This window comes from Danio rerio, chromosome 23 (assembly GCF_052040795.2).
Source record: "Danio rerio strain M-AB ecotype USA chromosome 23, GRCz13ab, whole genome shotgun sequence".
Classification (NCBI taxonomy): domain Eukaryota; kingdom Metazoa; phylum Chordata; class Actinopteri; order Cypriniformes; family Danionidae; genus Danio; species Danio rerio.
The window spans coordinates 26,975,001-26,990,494 of NC_141043.1; the positions used below are offsets into that span (position 1 = coordinate 26,975,001).

Here is a 15,494-nt window from a genome sequence, read left to right on the forward strand (position 1 = left end):
ATGCGTATCGATGCATTTAGGTTACATATTGATGTACTGTATTATTGTGCACTTTTTATTAATGAAAAATAAAAGTTTTTTTTTACATATTACAGACCAGGTAAATGCTTTTTTTGCACGTCCTTTGGAAGAAAGTAGCATCTATCTATTGCAGTTTTACTTGTTTTTTTTATATTTAAAAAAAAAAATCACAAATGAGTAAATAAAGTCCAGGATTTACTTGATGTTACAAAGTTCAAAAAGCCACAAAAAAGATCTCAGTGTTACACAAAGCACACAAAAGACCTATTTGGATGGGACTAATTTTACTGGGGATGTTAGAGAAATTTGTGTTTCACGGAAGTACATTGTGTCTCATCCAAATCTGCCATGTTTGCCTTTTTTTCACACAACCTCTGTAAAAATTCTAGAGCAAATTACTTAGTGTTTTTTAGCAAACTTGGCAGTCCTATGAAAAAACGAATCCCGTCTGAATGCATTTTTTTTTTTTGGTCAATGTGAACTAGTGCTGCACTATATTAGAAAAATTTTGACAGTGCGATATTTTGCCACGGTATATATTAAAATAAAAATACAATTTCAGATTAATTGATTAGCTCTATTTGAAAGAATTCATACATTTAGCTTGATTTGGGATGATCAAGTCTTTTTCTATTAGCAAATCATGATAAATTGCAAGCATATATAAACACAACAGTACAAAAATAAAAATATTCTAACAGTAGTCTAACAGTATTCAGGTACAGAAATTGAACAATCAAAAATAAAAACACATGGTTATCATTGTATAAATTTTTTTTAAAATAATAATATATTTATCCTTTAATCTTTAACAAATAATCTAATCCTGTGTTGTGACTTTTGCGGATTCACACATTGCGATATCGATGCTCAAACGATATATTGTGCAGTCCTAATGTTAACTACCCTACAATCTCAGCCTCAGGTCTCTGCTTTCTGCAGTAATAATGGATGTAAATGTGTTCGCCACCCTGCAAATAAAAATTAGATCAACAAAAAGAGCCAAATAATGTAAATTGTTAAGATGTGCTAATGTAATATTTGTAATATGTTTCAGGTATGAGTGTTTATTTCTGCAGGCAATTACCTAATGTGAAATGTATTTAAGTTAAAACGTATTTATTACAGTTGGATTATGATAGGAAGTTCTAAAAAACTATTTTGATATAATTTTGTTACATTATTAAGTTTTTAATAACTTTTCTAAAATGTTTAAACATTAAACAAGTTAACATGTTTTACTTTACATGACTATATGCAATCCACGCATCCTGAACACGTGGTCTTGTACAATATAAACATGCATAAAAAACATGGGAATGTTGGTCCCCTTCAAATCTATACATGAATTGACAGACGTCGCCTGAGAAGAACTGACACTCAAACATTAATTGGAAAACTAAAGTCTCATTCAAATAGGAATAAAGATGCCTCGTAGACAGCATGCAGTCCTGAATTCAATTCTCTTAAGTGCTGAATTCTACTTGAATAGTCAGAAACGCATTACATGCCAATGATATTTGCCTCTAAACATTGTCAGTTATATGAATGAAGGTAAGCAGTTGGGGAAAAATCTGATGATTTTTACTAATGAATATATAATAACAAAAATATAATGTGCTCGTTATAATTATTCATAAAATAATTGAAGCAAAATATTAATTGTGATGCATCAATAATAAATCACAATTGAATTAAATGGTATGGCAAGTGCATATTCACATCTCTGTAAAAATGTTGTGCTCCACAGAATTTCTTCATGTTGTATTAACACAAATCAATTAATTTACGTTAAAAAAATTATTTAGAAAAAACTAACACTATTTCACTACAAATTACATATCATTATCTTTGTTGTTGTGAAGTAAAAAAGTGAAGTGAAAGAAAATAATGATAATAAAAAAAAACTGAAATTAATAATGATAATAATAATAATATTAATAATAAGGAGAAAAGAAAAATGGAAACAAGAGTAATAAAAGTGTACAGAAAAAATTACAACCAACTGAATGCAGACATTCAGCAATTGAAACAAATGTTCAGATACTTTGTCAATGTTGAAAGTATTTTTTACAATTAAACAGTATAATGTAATAACAGTGCAAAAACAAACAAAAATTAAATTACTACGACATAAACTAAAAAGGAAATAGAGTGCATCTATTAAGGCTAGATGTTCAGAGAGTTAAAGTAAGTTATAAAACATTGCCCCTTTTAAAGAAATTAGTTTTCCCAGAGCATCTAACCTTAGTAAATGCATGGTATCCACAAGCCATTGGGATGTAGTTGGAGGCTTATTTGATTTCCAGTAAGGTAGAATATGACATCTAGCTAATAATGAGGTAAAGCTAAAACAAACAAATCTATTAATTTAACTAATTGTTTTTACAAATTTAAGTTATTTGAACATAAAAAAATTAAGTTATTCCACAAAAACCATCAAGTATTGTGTTGATTCAGCTCTTTATAAATTGTGGTTTGAAGCAGCAAAAACATTTTTTTTTGATTGGTGGGTATTTGAGGCAAATTGTATACGGCAAAAACTGATTATTCTATTTTGTGGATTTGCTTGCACAAAACTATACATTTTAACTCTATGGTTGAAACTCCTAATATATTTGAACCCAAGGTACAGTGTCCATGTCCATTCTGGGGAAATCCGGGTGTTTTCCTGGCACTCAGGTCTGTCCTAATTCTCTGTCCTGTTGTGACTCATGTCTCTGTAATTAGAAAGAAGCTTTGAAAGCCTGAGCAGTACATTTTTTTCACATGCGCTTTAGTCTGTCTGTTTTAAATCAGTCAGACATTATTTAGATATAGAATTACTTCATTACTTGGCAAGCATTTTTCGCTTATGCAACCTACAGTAGCAGAGTGTACTGTTTGCATAAGCTGGCAAGTGCACAATAAAAATGCTTGAGCACAAGAACAAATCATTCCTCCTTATACAAACCTGAAGTTTAGAGTGTCTTTATATTTTAATAATAATAATAATTATTTTTTAAATAATAATAATAATAATTTTCTGTAATTTTGCTTTTGTTTACCAGTAAGAAAAATCTAAAACTTTGTTTAAAACAAATCAAATGCTGGTTGGCACCAAGGACAAACAATTGTTCTGAATAAAAAAGCCACACCACAATGATAATGACAATGGCACTGGGAAAGAACATTTTTGTCCCACTGATAAATATAAATATCGTTGATGGCCAATCAGAAACCAATGTTTAAAAAAAAAAAAAAGCTTGAGTATTTAGAACTGCTGTGCACTTATGATAAACAACAAATGTGTCGCTGTGGAAACTAATATGATTTTTATAGTTATCATTTATTTTATAATTATAATTTTTTATGTAAATGGACATACCTTAAATAAGGTTCAATTAGTTTATGACCAGTTGTTTATTTGTTATAATTATTTATATTTACCCAGAAAAATACTTTGGTTATTGACAGAAACTGATGCGCCAGGAGTTTTTAGATTTAGATTTTAGCTACTTTTTTTTTTCAAAATTTAATTTGTTTTATTTTAGCTTTAAAGAGTGCCATGCTTATCTATTTATTTATTTATTTGTTCAGTGAAGAAGCTTATACTTTCTTTGAGCAAGGACTGGGCATTAACTGGTCCAAAAATACAATAAAGGCATAATATAAATAATTTAAGATTCAAATGAAACCTTATTCATTCATTAATAATTTATGGAGTAGTTATTACTGCACTGAAAAAAAATCCTGGTTGTCCTCATTTTTTATGCCGAATCAAATTAACCTTATGAGTCTATTGAACTTTTTTAAACTGACTAAGTTAAATCATGACTAATTTATCATATCATTTTTTGCAGTGTGACAATTCAGCTGTGCCAATAAATAAAACAAATTTAAAACAAATATATTTAAACAGTTAACAACTATTTTTTAAAGTTGTAATAAGTTTAAAATATAGAAAAAAATCACAATATTACTTTGGCCTTCTTTGTTGCTTTTTCAAAAGCATAATGTTTTACTGAACCCAAACATCTAATGAAAGAATAAAAACATCTTAAAATAATACACAAACACTAAAACAAAAGAAAGAAAAAATAAACAAACACTTGTTCCAATCAGTCATGATTTAAATGTTCTCTACACAGTAAAATCTGGTATCAATTGACATCAATAGTAGGAAAAAATATTATGCAAGTCAACAGTTTCTAACATTCTTCAAAATATCCTCTGTGTTCAACAGTAAAACAAAACTCAAATTAGAAACAATCGGAGGATGAGCATATCCACAGAAACACTTATATAATTCAATGCAAATGCAATTTCACACACAAACACACACACACAAACCAACGCTTGTGCAGGCTTTCTCAGTTTGCTTCACCATGCCATTGCATTACTTGTGTTTTTATTTGCCTGCATCCATGAGTACTTAAAATGCACAATGCTAATATTTTTGTACTACTTTCAAAGAGCTGCCAATGTTATAGGTCAGATAAAGCTAAGGGGTGTAAGCGTGTGTGGGGCAGCATGGCAGCGCTGCGTCACGTTCAGAGAGAGCGCAGGAGAGAAAGGGAGGGCAGGAGGGATGGACAGTTGCTCAAAAGCTGATTGTACTGGCTGGCTTTCCTATCAGGGCAGCTCACACGCATCCAAATCCCAGATTAAACACCCCCACCTCTCTTTCCAACCAGCAGCACTCCTACAAGTCCCTGCCCCCCTCTCTCTCTCTTTCTCTCTCTTCCTCCTTGTGTAACTGTACTGAGCGTGGATTACCAAACTCTGAAGCAAAGCAGGGGCTCTGACAGGCTCTCAACAGAATGGTGAGGTAGGCATTAGTCGCTGTTATCGCTTCGCATCCAGACTATGCCATTTCCATAGCCGAATTTCACGTGCGATTGCATTACGTAGTTCTTTTAGCATCGCTGCTTGTGCAGGATCATACGTGCGTGTGCGTGCACTTTTGCAGGATGGTTTGTGGTTTGTTGCGGTTGTGTTTGTATGTGTGTTGAGCTACTACAGAGCTCAGAGAGGCTTACGTGTGACCTGGAGCCGGGTGCCTGAAAAGTCTGCATCTCCACAGACCTGTTTGAGTCATGAAGGAAGACCCTTAGTCACCAGAGAACCAAACACTGTAAGAGTTAAAACAGACTCTCTGTTGGTCCAGATGGTGTTGGCTGTTATGGTCAGTCTTTATTTTTGTCATCGCGCAATTGGGGAGTTCTTGTTATCTCTTTCCTTTAGATTCAGATTTTTTTTTTGTAAAAAGCTGAGAAAAAAGGAAGGTTATGAGGTCAGATTAAACCCACTATCATTGTTTTATGAAAATACATAACAGCTTAGCTGGGATTAGTGTCACCTGCTGTTTCACAGTATGCAAAGTTAAGATTTCATTTGTTTTTTTCAGATGACCACAAATCCTACTATACATGTAATCTACTGAGATGGTTGCCAAATACTGACATGTGTCATTCTTGGGTTTTTTGTAACACTGCAAAAAAATGCTTTTCTTAATTAGATTTTTTGCCTTTTTTTAGTCCAAATATCTAAAGACTCTTTAATCAAGAAGAATTTTCTAGACAAGCAAAACATACTGTCTTGATTTCAGCAATTAATATGCCAAAATGAAGTAAGTTTTTAATTAAAAAAGTAAAATAATCTACCAATAGGGTAAGCAAAATAATCAAGTTTCCCCATCGGGAGGAGAACTTCAATGCTATGTAGAAACACTTCTACTATGGGGATTTCGTCAGAATTCAGTTATCTGAAAGAGTATAAAATCGGGCCTATGAAATGCCAATGAATTGGCAGCGTCAGTGTGCATCAATGTGTGTCATCAATGACTATTAATTTGGCATATAAGCACAGCTTGTGCTCAGCTGAGGCATTCTTTTCTAGCTGAAGAGGGTTTCACTCCCAACAGCTAAGGGACAATCATGTGGCGAAGGAACATAGCATTTCTGTCCCCCCCACCCATCCACCCCCTTCTTCGGGGGACAAGGGTTACTTTAGTAACCATTGCGTTTTCCTTTTGACATAAGATTATTTTTCTTACCCCACTGGCAGATTATTTTGCTTGTTTGAAGAAAAAACATACTTTATTTTAGCATATAATTTCTAAAAACAAAACATATGTTTTGCTTGTCTAAAAAATTCTTCTTGATTTAAGAATATTTAGGTATTTGGATTAGAAACAAGACAAAAAAATCTAAGTAAGAAAAGCATTTTTTGCCTTGTATTTATTATTCGTGTTTTAGAAATATTTGTTTTCCCAAAGAAATACATACAAGTGTACATTGTATACATGTGTTTTTTGGGATATTGGGTTGCATCGTTTTCCCTATTCATTGCAAAATTTTAAATGTTAAATATTCTTCAACAGAATATTCTGTTCCTTTGCTTTAATGTTGCATAATGATTTAGAGCCCATGAATGATCAGCTAATGTGTGATGACATGTTTATCTGCACAGCACAGACCACGGCTAGTGCTGTATCTCTTTCAGTTCTTCATGACATGTAGGACATTTTTAGGATACTGGGTGTTTTACAGAAATGTGTTTTTACTTTCATTCTAGAAAATCAGCTGTAGTTACAAAACTTGCCGGTTGAAATAATTAAATAAATTTAATTTGGATGTCATGCAGGATTTAATTATGTTAAAGTACTTAGTTTTATATTTAATACAATGTCATTTGAGCAATAACTTCAAACTATTATGAATAATCATAATATGCCTTTTTGCATAATTTACAAAATACAACTACAAAACCCCATAAATCTTGGAGAAGAACCATTTGATGATGCATTAAAAGATCACAATGCAGTCACACAATGCTAATGATATTTTACTTTTTTAGTTTGTAGTATTTTTTTTATCATTTTAAATATAACAAAATGTATGATCATTTATTATTTGATATACTTTTATAAGTTCAGGTCAGAAAAAAAATAAGTTGCATCATTTTTTTAATAGCTATGTTACACTGGATGATAATTAAACATTATTCCAGAAACTTTGGCTGTTAATTTCTAAAATTTACATGAAACAAAAGTAGACCGTGTAATTGCTTTTCATATGTGTTCTATTTAAAACTGCTTGCTACATTTCTTTTCTTTTGCACGGGTCTTTGACCAACAGTACAGGCATATACAGTTGAAGTCAGAATTATTAGCCCCCCTGTTTATTTTTTTCCCTAATTTCTGTTTAACGGAGGTATTTTTTTTTTAACACATTTCTAAACATAACAGTTTTAATACCTCATTTCCAATAACTAATTTATTTTATCTTTGCCATGATAACAGTAAATAATATTTGACTAGATATTTTCAACACACTTCTATGCAGCTTAAAGCGACATTTAAAGGCTTAGGTTAATTAGGTTACCTAGGCAGATTAGGGTAGTTAGGCAAGTTATTGTATGACAATGGTTTGTTCTAAAGACAGTCGAAAGAAAATTAGCTTAAAGGGGCTAATAATTTTGACCCTAAAAGGGTTCTTAAAAAAATAAAAATATGCTTTTATTCTAGCAGTAATAAAACAAATAAGACTTTTTCCAGAAGAAAAATTATTATCAGACATATTGTGAAAATTTCCTTGCTCTGTTAAACAAACATCATTTAGAAAATATTTTAAAAAGAAAAAAAAATCAAAGTGGGGCTAATAATTCTGACTTTAATTGTGTGTGTGTGTGTGTGTGTGTGTGTGTGTGTGTGTGTATGTATATGTGTATATATATATATATATATATATATATATATATATGTATATATATATACACACACACACACACACACACACACACACACACACACATATATATATATGTGTGTGTGTGTGTGTGTGTGTGTGTGTGTACATACTGTACAGTGCTCAACATAAATGAGTACACCCCTCATAAATCTTTCATTTAAATTTATATCTTCTATAAGATGCTTTACAATATTATATGTGTGCATATACATTAGATTAGACAGTACTGAAGTCAAATCTGGGGCTAATTTAACAAAATAACTCAGTAAAACGGTCCAAAATGACTAGTTCAAATGTATATGTTGGAGAAAAAAAGAAAAAAAAAGTTGTTTAGTTTAGTTAAAATTTAGTTGTTTGTTATTCTTTTAAAATATTTTATATTAAATGCATCATCTTTCTATTTCTATAGATGTTCAGTGATTAAAACAGTATTTTAATAAATATGTCAGGTTAATGAATTAGTTTTGTTCAAATGCACTAATATATTCACTGAGAAATGGATACAAATATTTATTTTCAAAATGGGCTGTACTCATTTATGCTGAGCACTGTCTTTTTATTTTTAGCCTGAATTATGTGGTTTTTATTGTTTGAAATTCCGTAATTTGTGTTTAAATACAACTGTGTTTCCAGGACATACAGTACTTGCTAGAGCTTGCCTTTCCGAAAGTCATTGTCAGGAGGAAAAGTGCTGACAGAAATGTCAATGAATTATTAATTCAAATGCATTTGAATATTTTGGCTTCGGTGGCGAACTTGACAAAAGACCGGGAAGTTAGTGACCGTGCATAGTGATGATGTGACAGGAGGGGAAAATGCAGTAGATTTGACAAACATAGAATCAGTATGTGATGGTGAGCGTTGCCCTTTCTAAACAGTGAAACAGACATTAGTCATGCTTACAGGTAGCTTTAAAGCGTCAGGTTTATCACACTTCCTTTGCGGTGAGAAGAACTGCAGGAAATGCAGTGATGCTTTGCTAACTTTCCATAGAAAGATGGAGGGGAACATAATGCTTAGAGTTTAGACTCACAGTATCAGGGTAAAACGTAATGTGCACAGCTGTTCATTAAGACCTCTGGTTTTAAATACAAGTTAATCTTTCCACAGCATATGAGGCACGCTGTGGAAAACGTTGAGCTGTTTGCAGTTATTCACCACTGGACTCAATAATGAGGATGAACTGATGGCCTGCGTACTGTGTATTATAATGCTTTAAATGTATTATAACATCATTTATACATCATTATATATGTATTATAACATCAATATAGGATTACTATTATTATTTGAGAACAAAATGTGTACATTGTTATAATGTTTGGAGTAACTTTATATTATGTTCTTAAAATCTTTTGGGGTGAAACATTTAATATAAGTAGTTTATAATTGAATAAGTACACTAAATGTAAATCCTATGGTTTCTCTCAAAGAATCTTGGGAAAATTTCCTTGCTGTTGGTATTGCAGAAGAACAATTGGAAGATATTTTTAAATTGGTCCACTCCTCCTCTATATGCATTAGATACGTCCTGATGCAATTTAAGGTGCTCCTTATAACTAATGCCAAATTAGCAAATGTTTTCTTGATAGAAGTGATGCCTGTCATCACTGTGGTCTCCTGCCATTTATCTTCATATTTTCTGGAGTTGCCCTCTATTGACAAATTTCTGGTCCATTGTATTTGATACACTTAATTGAAGCTATTAACATAAATCTAGACCCTAACCCAGGGGTGGCCAACCCTGTTCCTGGAGAGCCACCTTTCTGCAGATTTAAGTTGCAAACCATATCAAACACACCTGAACCAATTAACTAGGACCTGAACACCACGTGATAATTACAGACAGGTGTGTTTGATATGGGTTGCAACTGAAATATGCAGGAAAGTGGCTCTCCAGGAACAGGATTGGCCACCCCTGCCCTTACCCCTTGACAGCCCCTTTTTGGTATTTCTGCAAGAGTTGACTTGACTGTTAAATCTCACCAGGTTATTGCTTTTTCTACTCTTTTAGCTGGACGAGCCATTCTTATCTAATGGAAACAGTTGATTTCTCCATCACATGATTTGTGGATCAGAGAAATCTTTAGATGCATAAAACGTGACAAATTAAGATGTTTACTTTCAGCATCTCTTTAATCTTTTTACAAGACCTGGAATCCAGTTTCAGACTATATCAAAGGCTTACCCTGTTCAGTTGATATCAGTTTTAATACACAGTAAATAATTGAAAAGAGGAAATATTGACTCCTTTATGCAGACTTTTCTTATTTTTTTATTTTCTTTCCTTTTCTTTATTGTTTTATTGGAAACTTTCTGGCAAGGCAGTGGCGCAGTAGGTAGTGCTGTTGCCTCACAGCAAGAAGGTCGCTGGGTCACTGGTTCAAGCCTCGGCTCAGTTGGTGTTTCTGTGTGGAGTTTGCATGTTCTCCCTGCCTTCGCGTGGGTTTCCTCCGGGTGCTCCGGTTTCCCCCACAGTCCAAAAACATGCACAGGTGAATTGGGTAGGCTAAATTGTCTGTAGTGTTTGAGTGAGTGTGTGAATGTGTGTGTGGATGTTTCCCAGAGATGGGTTGCGGCTGGAAGGGCATCCGCTGCGTAAAAAAAAACTTGCTGAATAAGTTGGCGGTTCATTCCGCTGTGGCGACCCCGGATTAATAAAGGGACTAAACCGACAAGAAAATGAATGAATGAATGGAAACTTTCTCAGTTATTATTTTCTTTAATTATTATTTTTTATTATTTATTTATTTTTAATTAATACATTTTTTTTCTGAGAGGATATGTTTGTTTATAATTCATACATTTTATTTATTTTATTATGAGGGGATAGTGGGAAAATAAGAAAACTAAGACTGTAATTTGTCCTATTGTATACTATATGCATGGTCTTGTTAAACACCAATAAAAAAAATTATAAATAAATAAATAAATAATTCTCTTAAGGTGAACAATTGATTCTTGCAAGCTAATCCACTGAATTTGTTGTTTGTGTTTTCTTTAATCTTTAATCAAACTCTGACCAATTTCTTTTACATTTGGAGTCATGTTGATGGATTCAGCTACAACATACTTATACTATAACCACTTAACCATTGTTTTGATGGGTAGGTTTACTTTGCAGATGAAAAACAGATATTAATTACAGATGTAATCAGCAGCAATTATGTAAGCAGGGTGTCCGCAGGGTCTTAAAAAGTATTAAAAGTCGATAAATCAATTTTGAGAAAATTAAGGCCCTTAAAAGGTAGTAAAATGTCTTAAGCGTGTTTTTACGAGGTCTTAAATTTTGTTCAAGCGTTGCCTAAAGTGTTTGACTTCAAAAAAGCAGAAATATATTTAGTTTCCTCGATCCACACAATTGGTTCAGGCCGGGTGCATCCAGCCAATCTCCTCTGTCCAGGTAATGTTGGTAATGTCACGTAATTTGTGACAATCACGTGAAGGTGATGTGACGCTCTCCATGTAGCGAAGAGATAAAGATTTGCTTACTCCTGGTTGGAGAAAGATGAGTTAAATCCCACGGCAATTCGTAACTTTTTGATTTAGTGGCTAATTTGTATGAATTTGTACGATCTAATTCGCACAATATAGTATGATTTGCTCTGCTCATCACCCAGTGATGGTGTAGGGTTAGGCGTAGGGTTGGGTGCCACCCTCATACCACTGAACTTGTATGAATTTATATGAATCAGCTACAAAATGTAAAATACTTACGTTTCCTCGTGAGATCAGGCCGGTTTAAACAGTAGCTGAAGCCTGTCGCTGAAAACAACCACGTAATTTATTCTTTCATCCAAGTTTATCTGAGTTCTGTTGCACAGTTGTGCTCCTTTCATTTATTTAACTACTACTGTTTTTTAACAACTGTTTATTAAGTTGAAGGTTTGATACTGATTAGAACTGGTTTTTAAAAAGTCTTTAAAAAAGGTATTGAAAGTACCTTTAGCATTCCTGCATATACCCTATAAGTGCAGTTAGGGCTGGGTAATATATTGATTAAATATTTTTAAAGCAGTATGAGGCAGTCCCGTTTATATCGAAAAAGCAGTATAGAAATACATCTGAAAAATAGTGGAGCACAGAATAAGGAAAGTCCATAATCCAATGAATCAAACTTTATATTAAGGGCTTTAAATCTGTAAATGTGAGAAAGTCTTGAAGATGTGTCATAAATAGTGAGGTAGTCAAAACAGTTTAAAGTTTAAACAATTTTGTGGACATAATTAGTGGCATAGCATGGTTAAGTTTACTGTATTTCTTTTTACAACCTTAGCTACGAACATTGTTTAATTCAACAACACTGCACAAGATGAACAAATGTAAAACAAATATCGATTAATTTTTGTATTCAGACATGGAAAGTACAGAAATAGAAAAATAGTTATTAAAACTATTATGTTTAGAAATGTGTTGAAGAAATCTTTTCTCCGACAGAAATTGGAGGAAAAAAAATATTTAGGGGGGCTAATAAATCTGACTTCTACTGTATGTTCATAATATGCACATTATTTCAAATATTTTTTCAATATTACATACATGATGTTAATGACACAAAAAATTAATTTCTATTAACTTAGTTTTGTAAAGAATAAATATTCTATATTAGTACTCAATTCAACCTTATAGAAATGAAAACTTCAACTTAATGTTGTATAATGGTATTTAACTTGGAACTGTTTTAGTAATTATTTGAAGAAATGTCAAAGTAATGAACTTGAGCAAAACTTTCTAGTACTTGTGGTCCCATTTTCAGTTTTTCCTGTGTATTTACACAGTTGTATTGTGGCTTTTCAGGTGTAAAAACTCTGTTTTATGACCTCCTGGGTTAATTTTCCACTCAACGTACTGTGGCACATTTATACTCACTGCCTGTTGCCATCAAAACATTGACTGTTACAATCAGCATTGTGTACCTGTAGCATTGAGCTCTCTTTCATGGGTTACTTATAGGTAACTTGTTGCATGTATTGTGTGGATATATCTCATCATATAGATTGTAACAAGAAGACAGTGTTGTTTAATTATTGTACACTTTAAAAGCATTAAAATGTACAATAAAACTATTAAAATATAATTGAAATAGAGTGCTGAAAAAATAAACACTAAATACTATGTACTTATCCTGAGTGCAAAGAATTGTGAAAGAGGTACATTACTTATTGCTTTTTTCCTTTAGTGTAGTTGTTAAAACACTTTGTCTAGGCCTGCACTATGTATCGTTTCAGCATTGATATCATAATGTGCGCATCTTCAATACGTCACAGAATCTGGAATGTCAAGCTGCCATCATAATTAACCAGAACCACAGTTCAGTATGCATGATTTGTAGACTCTTTGTGAATTTTAACCACAATCTAATGTTGCGAAGATAATCTAATTGTGTGAAGAATCTAATGTGAAATATTTTTACTTGGATGTGTTTTTAAGGTTTGCAACTGTAAAATACAAAGCAAAATTAGACCATTTGGGGCACATAAAAATATCAAGTTTACTGCTTTAACAAAGAATAACTGTTTAATTATTTATAAAATGAGGACTATACAGCGTTATTTCAGATTTGATAACTGAATTTCTGTAACTCAATATTTCACCGAAAACCATGCTGATGCCCTCCTTTACAAAGTCATCCCAATCAATGTAAAATGATCAATTCTTTCCAAACAGTTACTTAAGTCATATTTTGTGATATAATATTCATAGCACAATATTTAATCGCAGAAATATAAAATATTCAATTTTTTTCCTATATTGTGCAGCCCTAGTTGGTCTGGACTTTTCTTTTAAGATGTTAATATTTTTCTTCAGCAATGATGCATTAAAATTATGAACTTTCTACTAATATGAAGATGGTAGTCTACACAGCTCTTTTCAAATATGATATTAATAAAAAACAATACGTTAATACACCAAATCAGCATGTTAAAATTATTTCTGAAGTATCTTACCATACTGAAAACTAAAGTAATGATGCTGAAAATCTAGCTTTGCCCTTACAGGAATAAATACAATTTATTAAAATAAATAAATTAAAATAGAAATAGTTTATTTTATTAGAAATAGAATATTATTTATATTTGTAATAATGTTACATATCATACATTTTCTAACTGCATAATTTACAAATCTATACGTTACAGGCTTGGCAAGCCTGTTACAGGTTTTTGGTTGCTTGGCAATCAAATAAATAACTTACATTTCAAAAAATCTTAAAATATAGACAACAATATTTCACACTAATATTTTATTTTGCTGTATTCTTCATCAAATAAATACACTTGACCTGGTTGATGATAAAAAGAATACTTTTCTTAAAACATTTCTTTGAAGGGGGGTGCATGCTTTCTGTCAAGATGAAAGTAAGTGACCCGTGTGTGGTCATTTAAAGTGAGATTAAGACATGGGGCCCCAAGCAGGCAGACACATTCAGAAAATGCATGCAGATAAAATTACTCCTGACCCCTAGACGGCCATTCACAAAGCACACTCACGTGAGGGAGTCGGTGCAGGAACAGACAGGCTATGGGGCTGCCAGACAGCTGGGGCCCAACACTAGCCCAGATTACACATGACCTCTCGTCCCCTTCCACCCCCAGTCAACCCCGGAGGATTAAGAAATTACATTTCAAACACAGCACTTCGTAACTGATTACAACTGGCATTCGCTGTGAAATTAGACACAAATATACATGTGGATAAGCTTGCTAAAGAGGGTGGGTGAAAGGGGAGGAGCCAAAGACCCTGATGTATGGGATGCTTGTAGGAAAAGTTAGTCTGTGAATACTTTTGTTTTATTAAAATATCCAAAATCCACTAAAACGGTGTTATGAATTTTGCTAACATATACTTGTATTGTCCCAAATATTTTGAAGAAATCAAATCAAATTCAGAGAAATAAGCTATTATATTTAGTCATACGGACCGTATCATGTGTCGCCATGATAATGATGTCACACATGACATCATGTGTGATTAGTTTTATGGAAAACAGGGAAACTCCAATGACGATTTAATGTGTTGTGTATTTTATTAGACTGCACAGGGCAGCATTCCTTCCACTTAAGAATAAACACTGTCATAATTTACTCGTGTTCTAATCCTCTTTGAGTTTCTTTCTCCTGTTAAAAAATACTGTAAAACTGTAGCCATTGACTTCCATTAAAAAAAAGGACATATTGGTAACATTTAAAAATACGTTAACTTGTGTTGACTTGAAAACAAACATAAAACATACAGTTGAAGTCAGAATTATTAGCCCCTCTTTGAATTTTTTTGAAATTTTTCCCAAATTATGTTCAACAGAGCAAGGATTTTTTTTTAGTATGTCTGGTAATATTTTATAATCTGAAGAAAGTCTAATTTGTTTTATTTTGGCTAAAATAAAAGCTTTATTTCTTTAACACCATTTTAAGGACAAAATGATTAGCCCCTTTAAGCTATATTTTTGTTTCAATAGTATACAGAACAAACCATTGTTATACAATAACTTGCCTAATTACCGTAACCTGCCTAGTTATGCTAATTAACCTAGTTAGGCCTTTAAATGTCACTTTAAGCTGTTTAGAAGTGTCTTGAAAAATATCTACTCAAACATTATTTACTGTCATCATGACAAAGATAAAAAAAATCAGTTATTAGAAATTGATTATGTTTAGAAATGTGTTGAAAAAAATCTTCTCTTCAACTGTGTAACCACTATATTTTGTGTGGCAAACTGTCCTTTTAAGAACACTTTGACTG

The 15,494-nt window shown here is 32.4% G+C and overlaps 1 protein-coding gene across 11 annotated transcripts in view; it reads left to right on the forward strand.

Moving 5' to 3' along the window:
- The window catches only part of ptpn11b (protein tyrosine phosphatase non-receptor type 11b), a 72,572-nt gene that overhangs the window by 10,632 nt on the left and 46,446 nt on the right, over positions 1–15,494 (forward strand). For 4 of the 11 annotated variants that reach the window (XM_087305369.1, XM_087305368.1, XM_087305370.1 and 1 more), the window contains exon 1: positions 4,762–4,831. In XM_087305369.1, the coding sequence (XP_087161495.1) occupies positions 4,824–4,831 (8 nt within the window). In that variant the 5' untranslated portion in view covers positions 4,762–4,823. 11 annotated transcript variants of the gene reach the window in all.